Source organism: Tauraco erythrolophus, chromosome 5, assembly GCF_009769465.1.
Source record: "Tauraco erythrolophus isolate bTauEry1 chromosome 5, bTauEry1.pri, whole genome shotgun sequence".
Taxonomy (NCBI): domain Eukaryota; kingdom Metazoa; phylum Chordata; class Aves; order Musophagiformes; family Musophagidae; genus Tauraco; species Tauraco erythrolophus.
In genome coordinates this window covers 65,090,832-65,108,401 of record NC_141469.1, presented here as the reverse complement: position 1 = coordinate 65,108,401, position 17,570 = coordinate 65,090,832, and the positions used below count along the sequence as shown (strand labels likewise).

Below are 17,570 nucleotides of genomic sequence, written 5' to 3'. Positions count from 1 at the left end.
ATTTTATATTTAATATATAAAATGCTTGGAGTATTCTATTGTTCCGTAAGACTTTACATATTTTCTCAAACTTTTCTTAGAAAGCTAATACATTGTGTTTGAACAAGATTTTGGGATTCTCCCCTGTCCTAGAAAACTACTTGGCAGCAAAGGTACTGGTCAGTCATTAGAACTACCTGTTCCTAACCACTCAAGCCAAAAATCACTTAGAGCAGCAATGCACAGCTAAATTACAGTATCAGGTCCCTAAATAATCTTATGACATTGGAGTGAAGCCTTTAACCTCCTCTTAATCATATATAACTAGATCATTTCTTAAACTTTTTCCCAATGAACAATTTACATTGCCTTCAGGACATTTTCCCTGCCAAACTGCCCTGGTTTGTAATAGGAATTAGGCACATTGTAACACCTAAATGAAATAGACAAAAATAAACAGTAACCGTATTTTGAAAAGCAGAAAGTGTTAACTAAGAGTCACAGTGAGATTCCACACAATACACACACAAAACAGATTTTTGTTATGGATACTTAAAGCAAGCACACCATCCACTTGAATCCTTCTTTAAGAAACTTAAACTTGCAGGAGACAAGGAGGAAGACTTCTAGATTCATACAGTGTACTGTCAGAAAGGACAAAACTATTCTCGCTCTGAACTCTCACTCAAAGTTTAAATTTCAAACAGAACAATAAAAAATTCTTTCAAATTCATGGTGTAAGCAATGAGTTCTGGAATTCTGATCTGAACTGATACCTAAGCTTTGCTACATTCAATAAGAAGTTCTGTGTCTGATACAATGTGACTACACGGAGCAACTTTCTACTAACCCACCTTCAAAGAGGGCAGGGGGTTACACGTTCACTCACACTACCCTGACCAGTGTTCCGCAGCTGGTGCTACCAACCTTCAGTTGCAGTTTACAGTCTCATGCATTTAACTGATTAAAACAGAAGAGATCTTGAATATCTATATCCAGGCTGAAAGACCAAGGCGTTCTTTCTCCACTCGTGTTTTTCCAGTTCCTTTATACCAGATAAAAATAATTTCAACTGGTGTAAAGAAGCCATAAAATCACTGGTTCTTGCCTGCAGCCTTTGAGCAAGGACACTGCCACTGAAATGTTTATGGGTATGACCGGGGACTTGAACTTGGTGTAAAGGCTGGATAGACAGGAACATTTATCAACATGACCAGTATGAAAGAAATCTCCATACAAAGCAGGTACATGCTGCAAATCCCTACATCTGACAATACAATTTTAATTTTCATTTCATCATCCTCTCGTTTCTAATTTTCTGGTGAACTTCATAAAAGGAAAGTGATGTAAAACATTTTGGTTTCAGAAAAAATATTTAAACATATACAACATATCATGTCTGTGTTGCCTAGGCACAGGAGGGAAGTAGTTTAATAGACTTCTGAATGAAGATGAGGAGAAACACAAATGTTGGAAACATCAAGTGACTCATTAACCTTTTAAGAAAACAAAGCTGAGACCGGTGTAGCAGAACTTCAGAACTCTTAAGACAAGTGAAGTAAGCAGGATATATCATAATAGGAACAGAGAATAAGCTACAGAGTTTGAAAAAGTTAGCTTGAATTATGTTATGGTCTATCTTACTTAAACCAGATTTTGACTTGCTCTAGATCTCTGGTTTCTTGGTACACTGCAGTTTGCTCACATGAGATTTCTGACACAAAAAGAAACACCATATAATTCTCAAATCAAAATAAAGCACTGCCTACAGATTTCTGCCTTGTTTTGGACATCTAAGAATTACTATACTAAGTGATCAATCTAGTCCAGCATCAGATCCCGGGAGGCAGGGGGGAGGAATAAAATAAAATCCAATTTCAGATAAAAGAAACAAATACTAGGTAAATCCATCTCAGTGTTCAGCTTTGCCATAAACTGTTAGAATTTCTCACAGAATTAAGCCATGCAACAGATGCTTTAATACCTCTCACAAAACAAGTTATTCAGCTTTAGCTTTTAATAGTGTTATTATCTATATAAATGGCCTTTCTGATACAGGATGAAAATCTTGCCTCAGTAATATTGTCTTGCTACGCACCACACAGCTTTTTTATGCTTGTCTGATTTTCTTTTTTTCTACTCAGTAATTGCCACCCTCCCATTTAATTGAATCTCTGCACCATTTTGCACAGTGCAACACGGGATTCCGCTAGAGGAGAAAGCGGAGTGCATCATACAATATGCAATTCATTGTAGAAGCTTGGCATGTAAGGCAGCACAGAGGCACCTACCTACAACTCCATGAAGCAACACAGCAAATCAATCAGACACAGCCTATAAATACAAAAGCAGAAAACCTCTCTGATGAATTAGCCAAAATGAAATATTTTGATTCAGGTCAGTGAAACTGAAAGATTGTTTTCTACCCTCACCTCAGAAATGCGAAAGGAGGGGAGCAGAATAAAACACAAGTAACAACTTATTCAAGAAAACAATTAATTTAAAAAGAGAATTAAAATCCCCAATCAAATCCTGTAGCTTAAAGGAAATAAACAATGTTTTCATTGTGCTCCAAGAAGTACCAACGAATTAAGAATTCCCACATACATAATAAAGCAAAAAGATTTTAAAAAGCCACACACCCAACCACACAAAATCTTGGTATGTATTCTACTTCAGACGACTAGATAGGCTCGTCTAATGAAAAAAAGTTATCATTGCATGGATGACTTAGTTCTCCGGTTCAAATTTGCTTTCTTTTCATTTTTAAAAGAAATAAAATACATTCAAAAGTCTGTTTTGTAGACTTAATGTTCAAATAATGATTTTAAATAAGTACACTGGCATAATTAAATATTTACTCCACTTCTGACAAACATCAGTGAACACATTCTCAGTGATCTCGATTAGACAAGGAAAAACTCTACACAAGCTGGACTGACATCCAGTTTAACACAACATTATGCCAATGAATGTTTGATATGAACTTCCCAATGAAGGTTTGATAAGGGGGGGAGGCAGGGAGAAACTACACCAAACTTTAGCAGAAGTGCTTCACTTCCTGCAAAACTCCTTAGAAATACATTATTTGAAAGAATTCCTATAACAATTCAGGCATTACAGGGTTAGTTGACTACACATCACTGAGGTTTTTCAAATTTTATTACAGTAATTAACTCAGCATTATGAAGATTTTTTTTCTTTTCTTTTTCCTCCTTTTTAGTTCAAGCAAGCACTTCTCTTGATAAACGCCAAGCATAAAACGGTAAATCACAATGTCTTTTGTTTCGTCCCTATGCTTGATTACTCTTGGCAGGTTTCTTGGTCTAATGAGCAAGCTGTTTGGCTAAAGCTTCCTAAGTTAAGCAACTGAAAAATTCGGTTGTCAAATCTGAAAATACATCTACTTGATTTTCAAGCTTAATTTTGCTTTATCACAGTAGAAGTAAATGATGAACATCAATATATACTTTAAATTAGTTGTATAAATCACATGTATAATCTTACAGCTATAGAAATTTTAGCTTCAACTGGTACATTTATTCAGTAAAAAAAAAATGTTCTTTCTGATAAAATCAAGCAAGAGCAGGATTTGTGTATGTGGGAGTTATCCATGTGCAAATTACTAACCTTTACCTGTATTAGAATAAAGATTAAAAAGCAGAAATATCTGTGGAAAAACACTATTATACATATACTGTTAATAAGCTCAACTTTTTATTATTATTAATGTCTGACAGTAACTCGCAAAATTTTAAGAAAAATTTTCCTAACATTCATGCTGTTGAATAGACCAGCTACACTCAAACTGGACTGGAAAGTCATAGTCTAACTGTTAAAAAAAAATCCTGAATATTCCCTTATGTTCCTTTAGTTAAAAATAAGTTGATGTGCAATTAAAAAAAAAAAAAACCACCTGCATAAGATACTATCATATTATACTACCAGATAAGCACTACTAGATTCTAACTTCAGTTTTGCTTCACAGAATAAGATCAAAAAATTTTATTAAAACATTTTTGATACCTTCTCCTACCTTTCCTGGAGAAACTGGAATTCAACACAAACATTTTCTCAAAAAATCTCTAGACGTTTATAGTCATATAATTTTGTTCTTATGTGAGACTTAAAGGGATGTAAAAAATTAGGTATTTCTTCCAGTCAATGAACTGAAATTATTGTAGACAACTGCCTCTCATATTTGATATATGCATTCAGAATTATTATTTTATTCTGCATACCACAAACATTGTTAAATCCATGTCACACTCAGTATATATCCGAAAGGGATCTGCAATCAATGGGATACCAAAATCTGGTAGTAAGATAAGATCTGCAGACATGATAGGTTAGACCTATGCAATACTTCTAAAATTCTGCGAGGTAATTTGCGCCCCAGCATGAGGGATGGACAGAGTAAAATCTCTTTAAATTGTTATTCAGCTGAGATACCTCTTAGCCTGTGCATGTATGTGTGCACGCACTGACACATGTGCAGGGCATGCATTCATATTTACTATAAAAAACATAAGAGCTCAACTTTTCAATGTGTTGAACATCAGATACTCCATAATATTAATACTTTAAAACCTTCTGTGGAAAAAAATTACTCATGTCTTCAGCTTACAGAAGCTATGCTACAACTCAAATCTAGAAAACTTGGAGGAAAAAAAGTGACTTTCATATGCCCTAAGAATCTATCATTTTTATGCAGGAAAGGAAAAAAAGAGGAAATGTAAACATCCAGAATATGCAAAAAGTAAGCAAAGACAGAAAGGTATGGTAGCGTTTGTCCAAACCAGGCATAGAGGTTCCTGAAGATTAAGGCTGTGTAGAATCCAGTTTATAAATGCACATTCAGTCCTAATGAAGTGAAGAACACTGAAGTGTTTTGAGTCTTCTAATGTCTATATTAGTTTAACCTGCAGTACAAAACCACATACAGTCTCCTGCATATCCCTTCTTGACCATCTTCTCATCTGCAGATATCAGAGCGAAACTCCACTATTCATCATCACGTTACACTTCACTTCGTTAAGGTGTTACTTACAGTAATTCCAATGAAGATTTGGCCATATATCCCTGCATTCTTCAAGAGAGTATTTTCTTTTGAGGAGCCCATGAATATCACATCACAGGTGGAACCAATGCCTGTTTTTCCTAACATAACTGAGTCTTTCAACTAGTGTAAAGAAATTCTGTCCATTCATGAGCCAGGTAACAGACTTCACCAAAACAGGACCTTGTAATTGCCTATCAAGAATTCCTGAGTAAAGTTAGATACATTCGACTTTAAAATAAAATAAGCACATGGTTGAAAAACTAAACAGCTTAACAGTTTAAGAGGGAAGTGCTAGATTTATTATGAATCAGAAAAATAGATATGCACTTAGAGTGCTTTAATGCAGTTCACGGAAGAAATATTGCACACTACTTGCAGTACACTGAGCAATCTGATAGCCCTTTGCTGGTTTTGGAATTTATGAACCTCTCGAGCTCTCCACGTTCATGCTTTTCATTCTGGAATGTTAGAAACAAGACTCCTATCTAATCCTTAGTATGTTTAAACACACTCTGGATTAAGACAACAAATATGTGTCTCAGTGAATATCTTAACAGGAATTCAGAAGCCATTTTTCCATCTTCTTTAGGATTTGAATTGGTTTGTATCCCAACATTATTTGTGATTTTTCACAGAAAAGTAATTGGCCACAATTACTGACAATATACACAAGAAAGTGCTACACAGGCAGTAGAATTCCTTTTAAATGGCAAATCAGCATAATAAAGACTAATCAAGCACCTAGTCATTGTCATATTTGGGCCAAAAAACAAAACTCTCCCAGATCAGATGAGTATGAACTTCAATGGTGGTCTTCCTTATTCTGCTGCAAACCAGCATAAGTTTACTGCCTAGATCACCTGGGACCACCCCAGCTAATTAATTCCCTCATATTGCAGACCTTAGAGATCAAATTTATCTTCATCTGTGCCACTGGCACACAGTACAGCCTCCTGAAACGCTGTTGTCCAACTAGAATTTTTGAGTTTAATGCAACCTGTCAGGATAAAAATTAAGGAGCCACTACGCACAGGCAAGCATATTATCAAATCCAATGGTCTATTTTGGCTCTAAACTTTACAAACACGAAGAGTTTCCAGAGTTTTACGTAGGCTTCCTAAATACAACCAAACTTGTTAAGTTGTTCTTCTGCAAAAGGCTGGAAGATTACTTCAAAAAGGGATTCCTGGCATTGCGGCTTTACATACCAGCCAATTGATTCTGCTTACAAGAATCATTGTTTGTGTTTTCTGTCAAAGTGATGCCTCAGTCACCAACACAACCACCACCAAATCCTTAAAGATATACACATCATTAAATATATATCCCACCGTCTTCATATTAATAACTTCCTTCTATTTTAATAAATTATTAAAAACTTCCCTCTATTTTAATAAATAACTGTTAAAACACAGGCCATTTTCCATATTCGGAAGCATATACTGAGGATTAAGTTTGTACTTCTCATTGCTATACAGATTTAACAACTAGAATGAATTTCACCATCAATGAAAGCTCAAAAATGTCAAAGGAGTTAATTTTCAGCTGTATGTAGGCCCCAGTGCAAGTGCACTACATAAAATTATTTGATGACTTGCAGACTTTTTTAGAGAAATACTAAACAAGTTGAGAACTGACAGTCTCCTTCGAGACAATGGTTACACTTGAGAAAATAAACTAGTTCAAAAGAATTTTCTGCTGAAAAACGTCAAGCACTGGATAGCCTTCAATGACAACATATATTCTCTGGAAGTGGAAAAACACCAAAAAGTTGAATGATTTACATCTTATAAACCCATTCTCTTATTGTGTTCTCTTAAAGCAGTCATTTCTGAAGTCATTTCAGAGCAGTGAAATCACATCCTCACTGTAACGTGAAAGCTTTGTCATGAGTTACAATTTCATAAAGGCTCTCCTTGTGTCTTGTCTGAGGTTGCTACCTTACACTGCACCACCATTCTTAGGTAAATCATTAATTCCTATAGTAATTTTCACTACTGTAATCTATCAATGTGAAATGGGAAAGTAAAAGTGAAAAATCATTAAAAAAAAATCTAACAAGTAACTATTATTCTCATTAAGTAAGCACGCCCAGCAAAGTTTTGAACACTGATACTACTAGCCACCAAGATCTCTCTTTCAGAAACTAAACTTCAAAAAATATGAAAATTACAAGAACTTCTAATACAACATAGTATGTTCTCATTTACTATCATTGCCTCCATAACATTTGTTTCTAAACCAAACAAGGCAGATTTTTAGCATCGAGCATAGTCATATTGAGACTTAACACCAGATGCAGAAAAAGAAGCCATTCATCTGTGGTTACTAAACATTCAAATATGTCAGATTAAGACAAATACGCAGTAGTAAAAACCACCACTGCAAATTCAATGCCACAATTTTTAAAAAGGTCTACATTAGAAAAATATAGACAAAGCAAAACTGAAGCTAGTTTACTAACAAGTACCTTTCATGTAATGATAGAAATCCCTTAGTTATAATAAGTTTCTTTGTGCTTGAAAATTTAGGAGTTTCTCTAAAGCTGGGTAACAGAAAAATAACCAACTGTTGAAAGACTTCCTTATTTCATTCAGCACATCTTGCGGGGGGAAGACACAGGCTGACACAGACATGACATGTGACTATTTAAACCTAAGTGCCTATTTCAAGGAGAGTTATGCTTGAAAACTGGTCAAGACTTGCAAACACATTAAGATAACTAAGCTATTATTTCTCCTTTCAACAGCTAGTTACTTCAAATGCTTCAATGATCATGAAGTAATAGAGATGGAGGAGATGGAAAAAAAGAATTGATGGTGTTAGTCTGAAAATATGTTCTAATTCCATCCATATTCCATTGTTTTCTACCTTCAGCTTCCCCTTATAAAATACCTCTTGCTCCAGACATCTTTTCCTTCTGATTGTAAAGCAAAGACAGCCTATGCAGTTTCTGTTACTGTTACCATCTATTAGAGTATTACAAAGCTATTTATACTACACTATAATAAGCACAGATGGCTAGAGTCAATCCCAATAAGATTTAATGGTAAGACAAGAGAAGACTGGGTATCTGTATCCACTAAACAACCTACAGCAAATAAAATAAAGATTATTCTTCAGGGAAAGGAGATAAAGATAAGATGAAACAATGTTATCAGCTTTACTTTAGATTATAAGGGCAATCTAAGGAAAAGCACATTACAGTTTACTTAACTCCTAAATGTTAGCTATATAAAGAGCTTTCAAGCTAATGCCTTCCAAGAGTTGAGTTCAATGTTAACAATAGTTTGAGATTAGTAGACTCTGCCTTTGCAGACAAAAAATACTTGTCGCTAGAAACAAGCAGCAAAAACAGACCAGAGGAAAAAAAAAACAGGTGAAAAAAAGAAATTCATTCTTGAGAGCAAACTAAAAGCACAAATAAAGAATCAGAAGCCTTTTTCCACAGCACAGAAGAAACAAAAATTTAAAATTTCCCTTACTCCTTCCCATTATAACTTGCCATGTTGAGTTTAGAAGTGCTGAACAATTAAACAGCTTCTTAAATTTCATTCGTTAATTAAAATTAATGCAAATTCCTAACATTTGCCTATATTTCACAGTTTAAAAAACAGTGGTCAAGTCTTACTTTATTTGTTTCATTTCAAAGGTAGTAATTGTATGCATAGGTACGAAACACTCATTCTTGCTGTCAGTCAGATCTCCTAGGTTTCGAACTTTTTCCTTCTTCACCACATTAATAAAACTAAGATCATATTAAATAAGTCATCAAAAAAAAGAGAAGGACTGATACCACTTCAGAATATCCAATAACCAGTTTCAAGTAACAAACTAGCATGTGGAAAACAGATTCAATGCCCTAATCCAAAAAGTAACCTTAACTTTTTAGCAAGTTCTTGCTTTAACTTAGGCCTAGAAGAGCATAATGAAGCAGTTCATCTTTCCTGTTCTGCAGTTTCACTTTTTCCTGATGTCATAAACATACCTTTCTATCAAAACATATACACGCAGTAAAAGAGCTGCCCTACCCACTAACAAGGAAAGAGGTGTGCTTTATTTACCCTGAACCATAAAAAGCACAGGACAAATAAGCCTATTTTCACACCTAATGAGTTAATGTCAGTGAGGAAAGACTGATGAGTGCTGTACTATCCAATCATAAATACTGACTTACTCCAAACTACATCCAAGATCCTCCATAAACTACGAGGGATTCTAGCCTAACGCGAAAAACTTGTTGAACAGAAGCCCTTCTGCTCTTCAAATAAGGTTATTGATACTCCACTCTGGAAACATGAAAATCTTCCAAGTATTTACATGGTGATCACATAATGAAGTGCAAAAAACTGTGATGAATCCTTTTTAAAACAGTCTTTGGCTTTCTTAGTTGAACAGATGTACAGTTGGGCAGAGATGTTCTGCTCACAACAGTAAAGAAACACCAGGTATATCGTTGGTGAGGAGTTTAGTTGGGGGCCGAGGGTGAAGAGGGGCTTTTTTTTGAGAAGTCTTGAACCTCCAAACAGACAAAAGAATAACAAATGCTGGCAATTACTGAATTGGTATGGAGATATAGCATTCAATTCATCTCCTTTACAAACACAGAGGTTTAGATTTCGCTGATGTTGGAAAAACATATTCTTTAAATAATTTCAAAAGACTCATTTGGGAGGCCGACATGAGCTGCCCAAACTTGCCAAATGTAAATAGAGGGAGGTAGGTTCAGGTTGGATATTAGGAAAAAATTTTTTACTATGAGAGTGGTAGAACACTGGAACAGGTTGCCCAGAGAGGTGGTGGATGCTCCATCCCTGGAGACGTTCAAGGCCCGGTTGGACAAGGCCCTGAGCAACCTGATCTAGTTGGAGATATCCCTGTTCCTTGCAGGGGGGTTGGACTAGATGACCTTTGAAGGTCCCTTCCAGCCCTAACCATTCTATGATTCTATGATTCTATGGTTATAGAAGGCAATATATTTGATGGTCAATGTGAGGATACTTCATAGTGAAGCAGAGTAAAAGCTAGTATTAGCAGTGCAAACTTCCCCTCAGAGTTGATAGGTTTTAAGGTCTGTTACTCTAACTTTGTTCTACCTCCTTCACCTTTGATAAGTGTGTTAATATGGTAGGATGATAGTAACACTGTGGAATGACACAACTGATCATACTATTTCATAACAATACTATGCCGTAGTTGAGTTGTAGTATGCAAATAAACTCCACACAAGTATCTTTCACTACAAAGTTCCTGGTGCATCTTAAATTTCTAAATATAGGAATAGCTTAAATTACGATCTCATTGAAAAGAAAATGTAAAAATCAGTAACAAGCAAGTTAGAATACCAATAACTCTCCTTAAGTAGCAAAATTTAAAATTTACTATATAAAATACATTTGTTATACAGTCCTTTTAATGAACAGATAGGACACTGTTTGCACATATCCATGACTAAAATGAGTTACTCTAAAGAATGTTGATTCATGGAATTTTACAGAAATAAAAATCAAAATTTCTGAAAGGCTTTCACACAGTAATACAGTAAATACGATTGTGTGAAATTTTGTCAACTAGCTATAAAGATCACATAAAAAGACAAAGTGATTATAACTGACAAAGTCGTTACGTTTTGCTCTAGGCTTAAAAATAATACTATTACTTAGAATCAAGTAATAAAGAATTATTCCTATATTTTGTTTTTCTCCACAGATTTACAGCATTATGAGTAACGAATATTTGATATATAAGATTTAGGATGTTCTAAGTAGAAGAGTATAAATATAATGCCATTACCTAATTACTTTTTTTAAAAAAAGGAATAATCTTCATTTCAGACAAACTGTCGTTTATATATACATTTTTATCAAATGTTTGGTGCAGCCATCAGAGACAAGACCATTAGCACAAAGCACTATAAACATAACAAAACACGAAAGAAGATTCCCCTAACTTAGCATCTACTAAAGAACCTCAATTCCCAAGCATGAAATAAATAAAGGATGTGCACACACAGGCTAGGACATCCCAGCATTGTGACACCATCAGTTGCTGAAGCAGCCTAACCAGGCTGCTTGAAAAACCTTAATAAACACATCAACCCTGAGACTTATTTTACTGACGGGCTGAAGAACTGCAGCTACGCAGCAACTGAACTGCAGCAGCCCTAAGACTGGGTTAGAAACGCTTCCTCCCCAGCTACTAGAGGCAAAAAGTAAATATATCCTTCCTTGTATATAACTCAAAACGTTTGGCTTGCACATACAAGTTGGGAGAGTTGATATTGACATATGAAGAACACACTCCCCTCTGCCGTACATATTTAAAATGGAAAGCCTCCTATTTAAGAGCGAGCCCATTCTCAATTTTTGCACAAGAAAAATGTGAGAGGACAGCCTCTAACATGCACCTAGCTTCCCACTATTCCACATTAAGGCACAGTTCTTGCTTAGACTTATTTCACTATTTTCCACAAATTTGTCAGAATGATCAAGATCTTTCAAAAGCATTGAAGAGTCAGTTACTGTTTTGCCTGTACAAAGTACTGGAAAGATCTTAGCTAATATTATCATGTTAATAATAACCTTTACTGACAAATCACATTTTAGAGGATAAGCAAGTTAGGTTCAAGTTTTCTGAGTTTGTTTTGGCTTGGTTTTGGGGTTTTTTTTAATAAAAGATCATATGCTGATCTATTAGGTTTTGTAAGGGTTCCCTTTCTGAACGACTACGCTCTTTCTCACTGTGATCTAAAACTCTTAAGAAACTGAGCCAATGAGCCAGAAGTCAGGGTCATTATCTTCCACATTAATCAGTCCTGTCAGTTAAGTCTTAAGTTAAGCCTTTAAATACTTCTTTTCACACCAGAATTCCATCTCACCCTTACATCTGTAGGGTGTTTAAAGCCCGCAAAAGATATGCTGCTCTCCGACCAGAGAATTAAATTACAAACATAGGCCTTGCATAACTTTATTTTGATTTTGACTCTATAAGACAGTGACCCCTATATACGTTTTAAATGCAGTTGTGCTGTTCCTTAACAGGAGGCAACATTTGAATCACTAATCAAATCACAATTTCAAAACCAACAAATTACAGTCATACAAGAAAATTTACTAATTATTTAAAACTGTAGGATGTTAATAAAACTTCTCTACCATGTTATATTTAAGGAGGATAAGTGATCAGTGCCTCTTACAAAGTAAGATACTTCTCTAAAGCATTCTTGTGCAGGCAGATTAATTCACAATTTTCAGCTTTTTTACAATTATATCTTATGAATTACTGAAAACCATCCATGCTTTAAAGGGAGAGTCTTGTGAAGTATTAGGGCCATCCATAAATATTCCAGATTGAGTACCAATCAATAGGATATAAGCACTCTGCACAAGAAGTAAAAGCATATTCCTCACTGAAGTACTAGCCTTACAAAACTTAAACAGCGTAAAAATAAATAAGCCAGCATATTTGTAAATTGCCTCAGAAGAATCGGTATGCAGCACCTCCTCAAAGCAGTCACTCTTAAAACCCTTGGGGACACCTACTTGTCACAGAATAAATTATCTGGCTAATATCCAATATTACATGTCAGCGGGCACCCAGGAGACAGGCATTAGAGAGCACTTAGCTTCTTCAGCCTTGCAGGGTAGTCTTTACGTAAATGACTTTGCCCAATTATAAAACATAACTGATCTGCTTATCTTGGAGTTTTCTAGCAGCAGTCTTTCATCCTAAAACATTTATACAGCACTGCATATTTTTTTCCTAAAAATCACAGCTCCCAAAGCACAGTACACTGAACAGGGTTTTTTTTCCCACACGAACAGAAGTTTTTAGGATATTCAAAGCAAACAAAAATATCTGAACACTAATTTGAGTGTTCTCAGACACTAAAATTATGCTGTTTAATAGAAACTATTGGTGAAGTAACTTATCCCACAACTCTAACAGTAGCTCTTCTTTCCTAGTTACTTAACAGAAATAGCCAAGTTCACATCCCACACGCAACACATACAGAAATCCAGTAAATACATGCATCACAAGTACACTATAGCTCTCGAAAAAATAAAAGAGACTTCTCAGAGACATTTACTTCGCTATAGCAAACCACAGTCACCAGCAAGCTGTAGCACGAGAAACCTGTTGACTCCAAAGTTGCAAACCAAATCAACGCTTTACATCAAATCAAAGAATTCCAGTAAGCAATACAGTAAAGCTAAACAGAAAATGCTTTTGCACGTCTGGAATTCAGATTTTTTAAAAGCAACATCGAAGAAAGCAGGACGTTGGAAGACCAAGGAAAACGTTTCTGGTGGAAAGAAACGTGACGGATTTTTGAAGAGGGACTGAGTTTCACCCAACTCGCAACGAAGAGAACGAGCCAAGCGCGGAGGGCAGCACCCAGGAGGGGGGGAGCCGCCTCGCAGCGGCACGTTTCGTAACCGACGAGATTCGGGTCAGAGCGGGTCTGGCGGTGCTCACGCACCCCGTGCGAGGCGCTCCGGACCCACCATTTGCACAACCGAGCGCCTTATTCAGCGGACCTCCCCGCCGCGACCCGCACTCCAGCACCCCCCCACAAAGCCCTCACACACACACACACACCCACCCCGGCTGTACGCACAGCCCCTTCACCCCCAGCCCGCCCTCTGGCCACTTCCGACAGCGGCAAGGTGAGACCGGGCAGCCCCGCCCGGCGCACGCTTCCAGGCGGCAGTGGCTCGCAGGGCGGCGAGGAGGCGAGCCCCGTGCCCCCCCCACGCTCCCCCGGCCTTAACCCCGCTTCGGCGGAGCGCGCGCCCCCACCGCAGCCCTTCCCGCAGCCACCGCCGCTCCCGCTGCGGGGCGGGAAACGGGGAGAAGGAAGGACAAACGCAACTCGCCCTCCACCACCGCCGCCTTTTAACGGCTGGCGGGCGACCCGCACGGCGGGAACCGGCTCCCGCGGCCCGGCCCGCTGGGCCCCGGAGGTGCGGGCAGGGCGCCCAGCACGGCCCGGGACACACCGGGAGGTCTCGCCGCTCAGCGGCAGCAGCGCACCGGGAGCTGCCCGGTGGGACCTCCCTCCTCCTGCCGAAGCGCCACCGGGAATTACAATAAAAATTAAAACTAGGGAAGAAGGGGGTAAGTTGAGGCTGCTCCCCAGCCCCGGCTGCCCAAGCGATTCTTCCCTCCGCGAACGGAACCAGCCCCGAGCCGCGGGGCTGCCGGGGGAGCGGAGCGGGCCGGGCGCGGCTGCCGGCTGGCAGGGTGGAAGGGTCGAACTTACGTCTCGGAATTTGTTCCACTGCCCGACCTCCTTGTCGTACTGGGAGATGGTCGTGAGCCATTGTTTATCGTCCAGAAAATTGCCGCTGTCCGGTCTGCCCCCGGCCGCCGCCGCCAGCGCCGGGCTGCACCAGGCTGCTGCACACACGCACACCAAGGCTGCTACCTTGAGCATCTGGGCGAGAGGAGACACGAGGAGGGGGGTTACCCACACCAGAGCCGAACCTCGAGCCGGGGGCAGCCGGCGGGGGACCGGGACAGCCGCCGGCAGCGGGCCTCCTCGCCCACCCGAGAGGGGCAAGGGGTGCGCAGGGAGAAGCGGGAAAGGCAGCCCGAGGCGGAGCACTCGGACAAAAAGGGGGAGAGGAAGGGGCCCCTGCCCAGCCCGTCACCTTGCTGTTCGCCCCGCAACCGCGCTCCTCGCCGCGGCCGGAAAGGCGGCCCGCTCCCTCCCCGCACGCGCCGCCGTCTGCAGCCGTCCGCTCCGCGCGCTCCGCCCGCCCCTCGCCCCGCCCCGCCCCGCTCCGCCCACGCGGCGCTCCCCGCGCTGCCGCCGGCGACGCCGCGCGGGGCAGCGGTTTGCGGGCGGGCGGCGGGAGGGGCTTTCTCCGGCGGAGCCCCGCGGTGCGCGCCGCACGGCAGGGCCGAGGCTCCGCCTCTGGCCCCCCGCCTCCTCCGCGGCCCGCCCGCCGCCGGAGACACCTGCGGCACCCGCCGGTCTCACGGGCCACCTTCGTCGTGCCCTTCACGGCCCCGCAGGAGCCGCGCTGCGCCGCCGGCACCTCCAGGTGAGGGTGGAAGCCGCTGCAACTTTCCTACGGCTATGTTGGCACCTCGTACCCCGAGTTAAGTCTGCGAAAATCCTTAGGTGGATACAATCTTTAAAAATTCCCAGAGATTTCAAGAGAAAACTTCCTGTACCTTAGGGAGAAGGAGACATGCAAGCTCCTGCATCACCTCCGAACGCTGGCATCGTAATGCCGCCTGCGTTATTCCCTTTTGTAACAATCGTGCTCTCTTTCCCCCTCTTTCTGACTGTTCGTTAGGGTTTTTAACTGCAGCCGTATGGGGACTCAAAGCCTTCAGTGACATCCGGTCTCTTTCCTGAATTAGCTAAATTTGATTTAGAAATGAGCAAGGTGCATAAATAGTTCAAGTACCTTTCCAGCATGGCTGACTCCGTATTTAATTGTGAATTCCATATGTCATCCTGTTGACCTAATTCATCTAATTTTGTAGCATTAACTTTACTCCCTAGACTCAAGTAGCACGCTGCTTTTTAGGTTTGTATTGGCTGTATGTCACAAGGTTTTGGTAGCAGGAGGGGGACAGGGACTGCAGAGGTGGCCTCTGTGGGAAGAGGTATGGGGTTGCCACGTGTTGGGTGGGGACAGCTGGTTCCTGCGAGCTCCACAGAGGAGGTACTGCGGGCCATAGGTGAGCCCATCAGCAAAGCTGGTGGTGTCTCTGTGAAAGCGTAGCAGGCAGAAAATGCTTTGTGGAGAGAGGAGATGGGAACAAAAAGAATAAGAAACAAAAGGGAACACCAAAGACAGAGACTGAGGAGGAGGAGGTGGAGATGCTCCGTAGCAGCACACTGCAGCCCATGGAAGACACACGCCAGAGCAAATGGACAGACCCAAAGGAATTGTGGCGAGCCCACACCAGAGCACATTTTCCTGAAGGACTGCAGCCTGTGGAGAAGCCATGCCAGAGGAGAGGAAAAGCGTGAGAAAGAAGGAGCGGTGAAGAGAAACCATTACATGCTGACTGTACCCCCTCTCAGTTCCCCTGGTGCTGGTCAGAGACAGGAGTCTGGAGTGAAGCTGAGGCTGAGAAAGGGGGGAGAAAAGGTGTTGTTCTAATGTGCATCTTCTTGATATTTCCCACTGCCCAAGTTAACAATTACATTAATATTTTAATTGACAATAAATGAATTTTCTCCAAATGGTCTGTTTTGTCTGCAACAGTAATTGGTAAGCAATATCCCTACTTTTATCTTAACCCATAAGCCTTCTCGTTCTTGTTTTTCCCATTTTCTTGCCCTGTCCTAAGAGGCAGGGGTTCTGTGAGCAGCTGGGTGGAAGTTTGGCTGTTAGCCAAGGCTAACCCACCACAAGGTTGCTAAGTATGTTAAGAGAACACAACACTCCTAGTGTAGTATCTGGAAGTATTTTCCATGGTAAAAAATGAGAGTTACTTTCAGACTTGAAACTGGGGCCAAGTCCATCAAGAGATTCTCAGATCTAATAATAAGAAAAATGTCACTTCATGCAAATAGAGAAGTGAATATGAGATTGTGACTGATGTTAGCAAGTTTTGAGGTTGGTCATAAACTGTAACTGGAGACAGATAGTAAAGTACGAATCAAATTCGCTACCCTGCATCTTACACTGCATAATACATGCCATTTTGTTCTTAAACCTGTGTCACTAAAATCAATGAGAATCTTGTCACCAGTCTGGCAGATATAGAGGATGATTGCCAGATTAGGATTTATGTCCCTGACTCTGAAAATGCTACCTATCCAGAATGATATTATATTCTGTAATAAATGATCACAAAATTCAAAGCAAAGGGATAGAAGGACTGCACAGAGGCTAAATAAGAATCAATAAAACAGTCATGTTATTTTCAGGGTGGGTTATAGAGTCAGTCCCTTATACAATCGTTCTCTGACAATTCAGTTTGTGTTTGTCAGTCTTAATGTTAATTTTCTACAAATCATTTTGCCCTTTGGCAAAGAAGAAATTTCTCTATAAAGCCAATGATTTTTTTCTTTTTTTAAAGAATCACTTATTTAAACTTTTTCAAAAGCATCCCAATCCACAAATTTGTGGTTTCACTTACCTAGCAATCAAGGTAATCTATTTTCGTTTTGCTTCATCTGTGTTTCACATTTTCATCCAGATAATATTATTCAGTACTTTTAACTTGTGGTGCATGTTTCCATACTTAGAGAAGAGGAACAAAGTGGCTGGAATTTGTGTTCTGTACAAATCCTTAGAAAAGGGAGCTCTGGAATGATTTGGGTTTTACAAAAGTTTCACTGCGATTTGTCTAAAAAGTGATCTTCCACACCTATGACTGCAGTTTTGACTGACGACACATACTAAATGATCAATTATATGTAATTTTGCCTGAACCAAGCTACTTGAAGCCTTTAATAATTCTAAATGTATTCCTTATAATTTTAAGCACTCTGATCTCCACATAATTGGTTTAAGAGCCTCATTCTTATCAAGGACTTTACACAAGTTGGTAA

General features: G+C 39.9%; 1 protein-coding gene across 5 annotated transcripts in view; it reads right to left on the bottom strand.

The window, feature by feature from the left end:
• SPOCK3 (SPARC (osteonectin), cwcv and kazal like domains proteoglycan 3) overlaps positions 1-14,480 on the bottom strand; it is a 214,851-nt gene extending 200,371 nt beyond the window's left edge. For 4 of the 5 annotated variants that reach the window (XM_086611596.1, XM_086611597.1, XM_086611598.1 and 1 more), the window contains exon 1: positions 14,307-14,480. In XM_086611596.1, the coding sequence (XP_086467722.1) occupies positions 14,307-14,480 (174 nt within the window). Of the gene's footprint in view, positions 1-14,302 lie in introns of all 5 variants that reach the window. The other variant, XM_086611595.1, reaches the window with a different exon arrangement.
• Between the last annotated feature and the right edge of the window lie 3,090 nt (positions 14,481-17,570).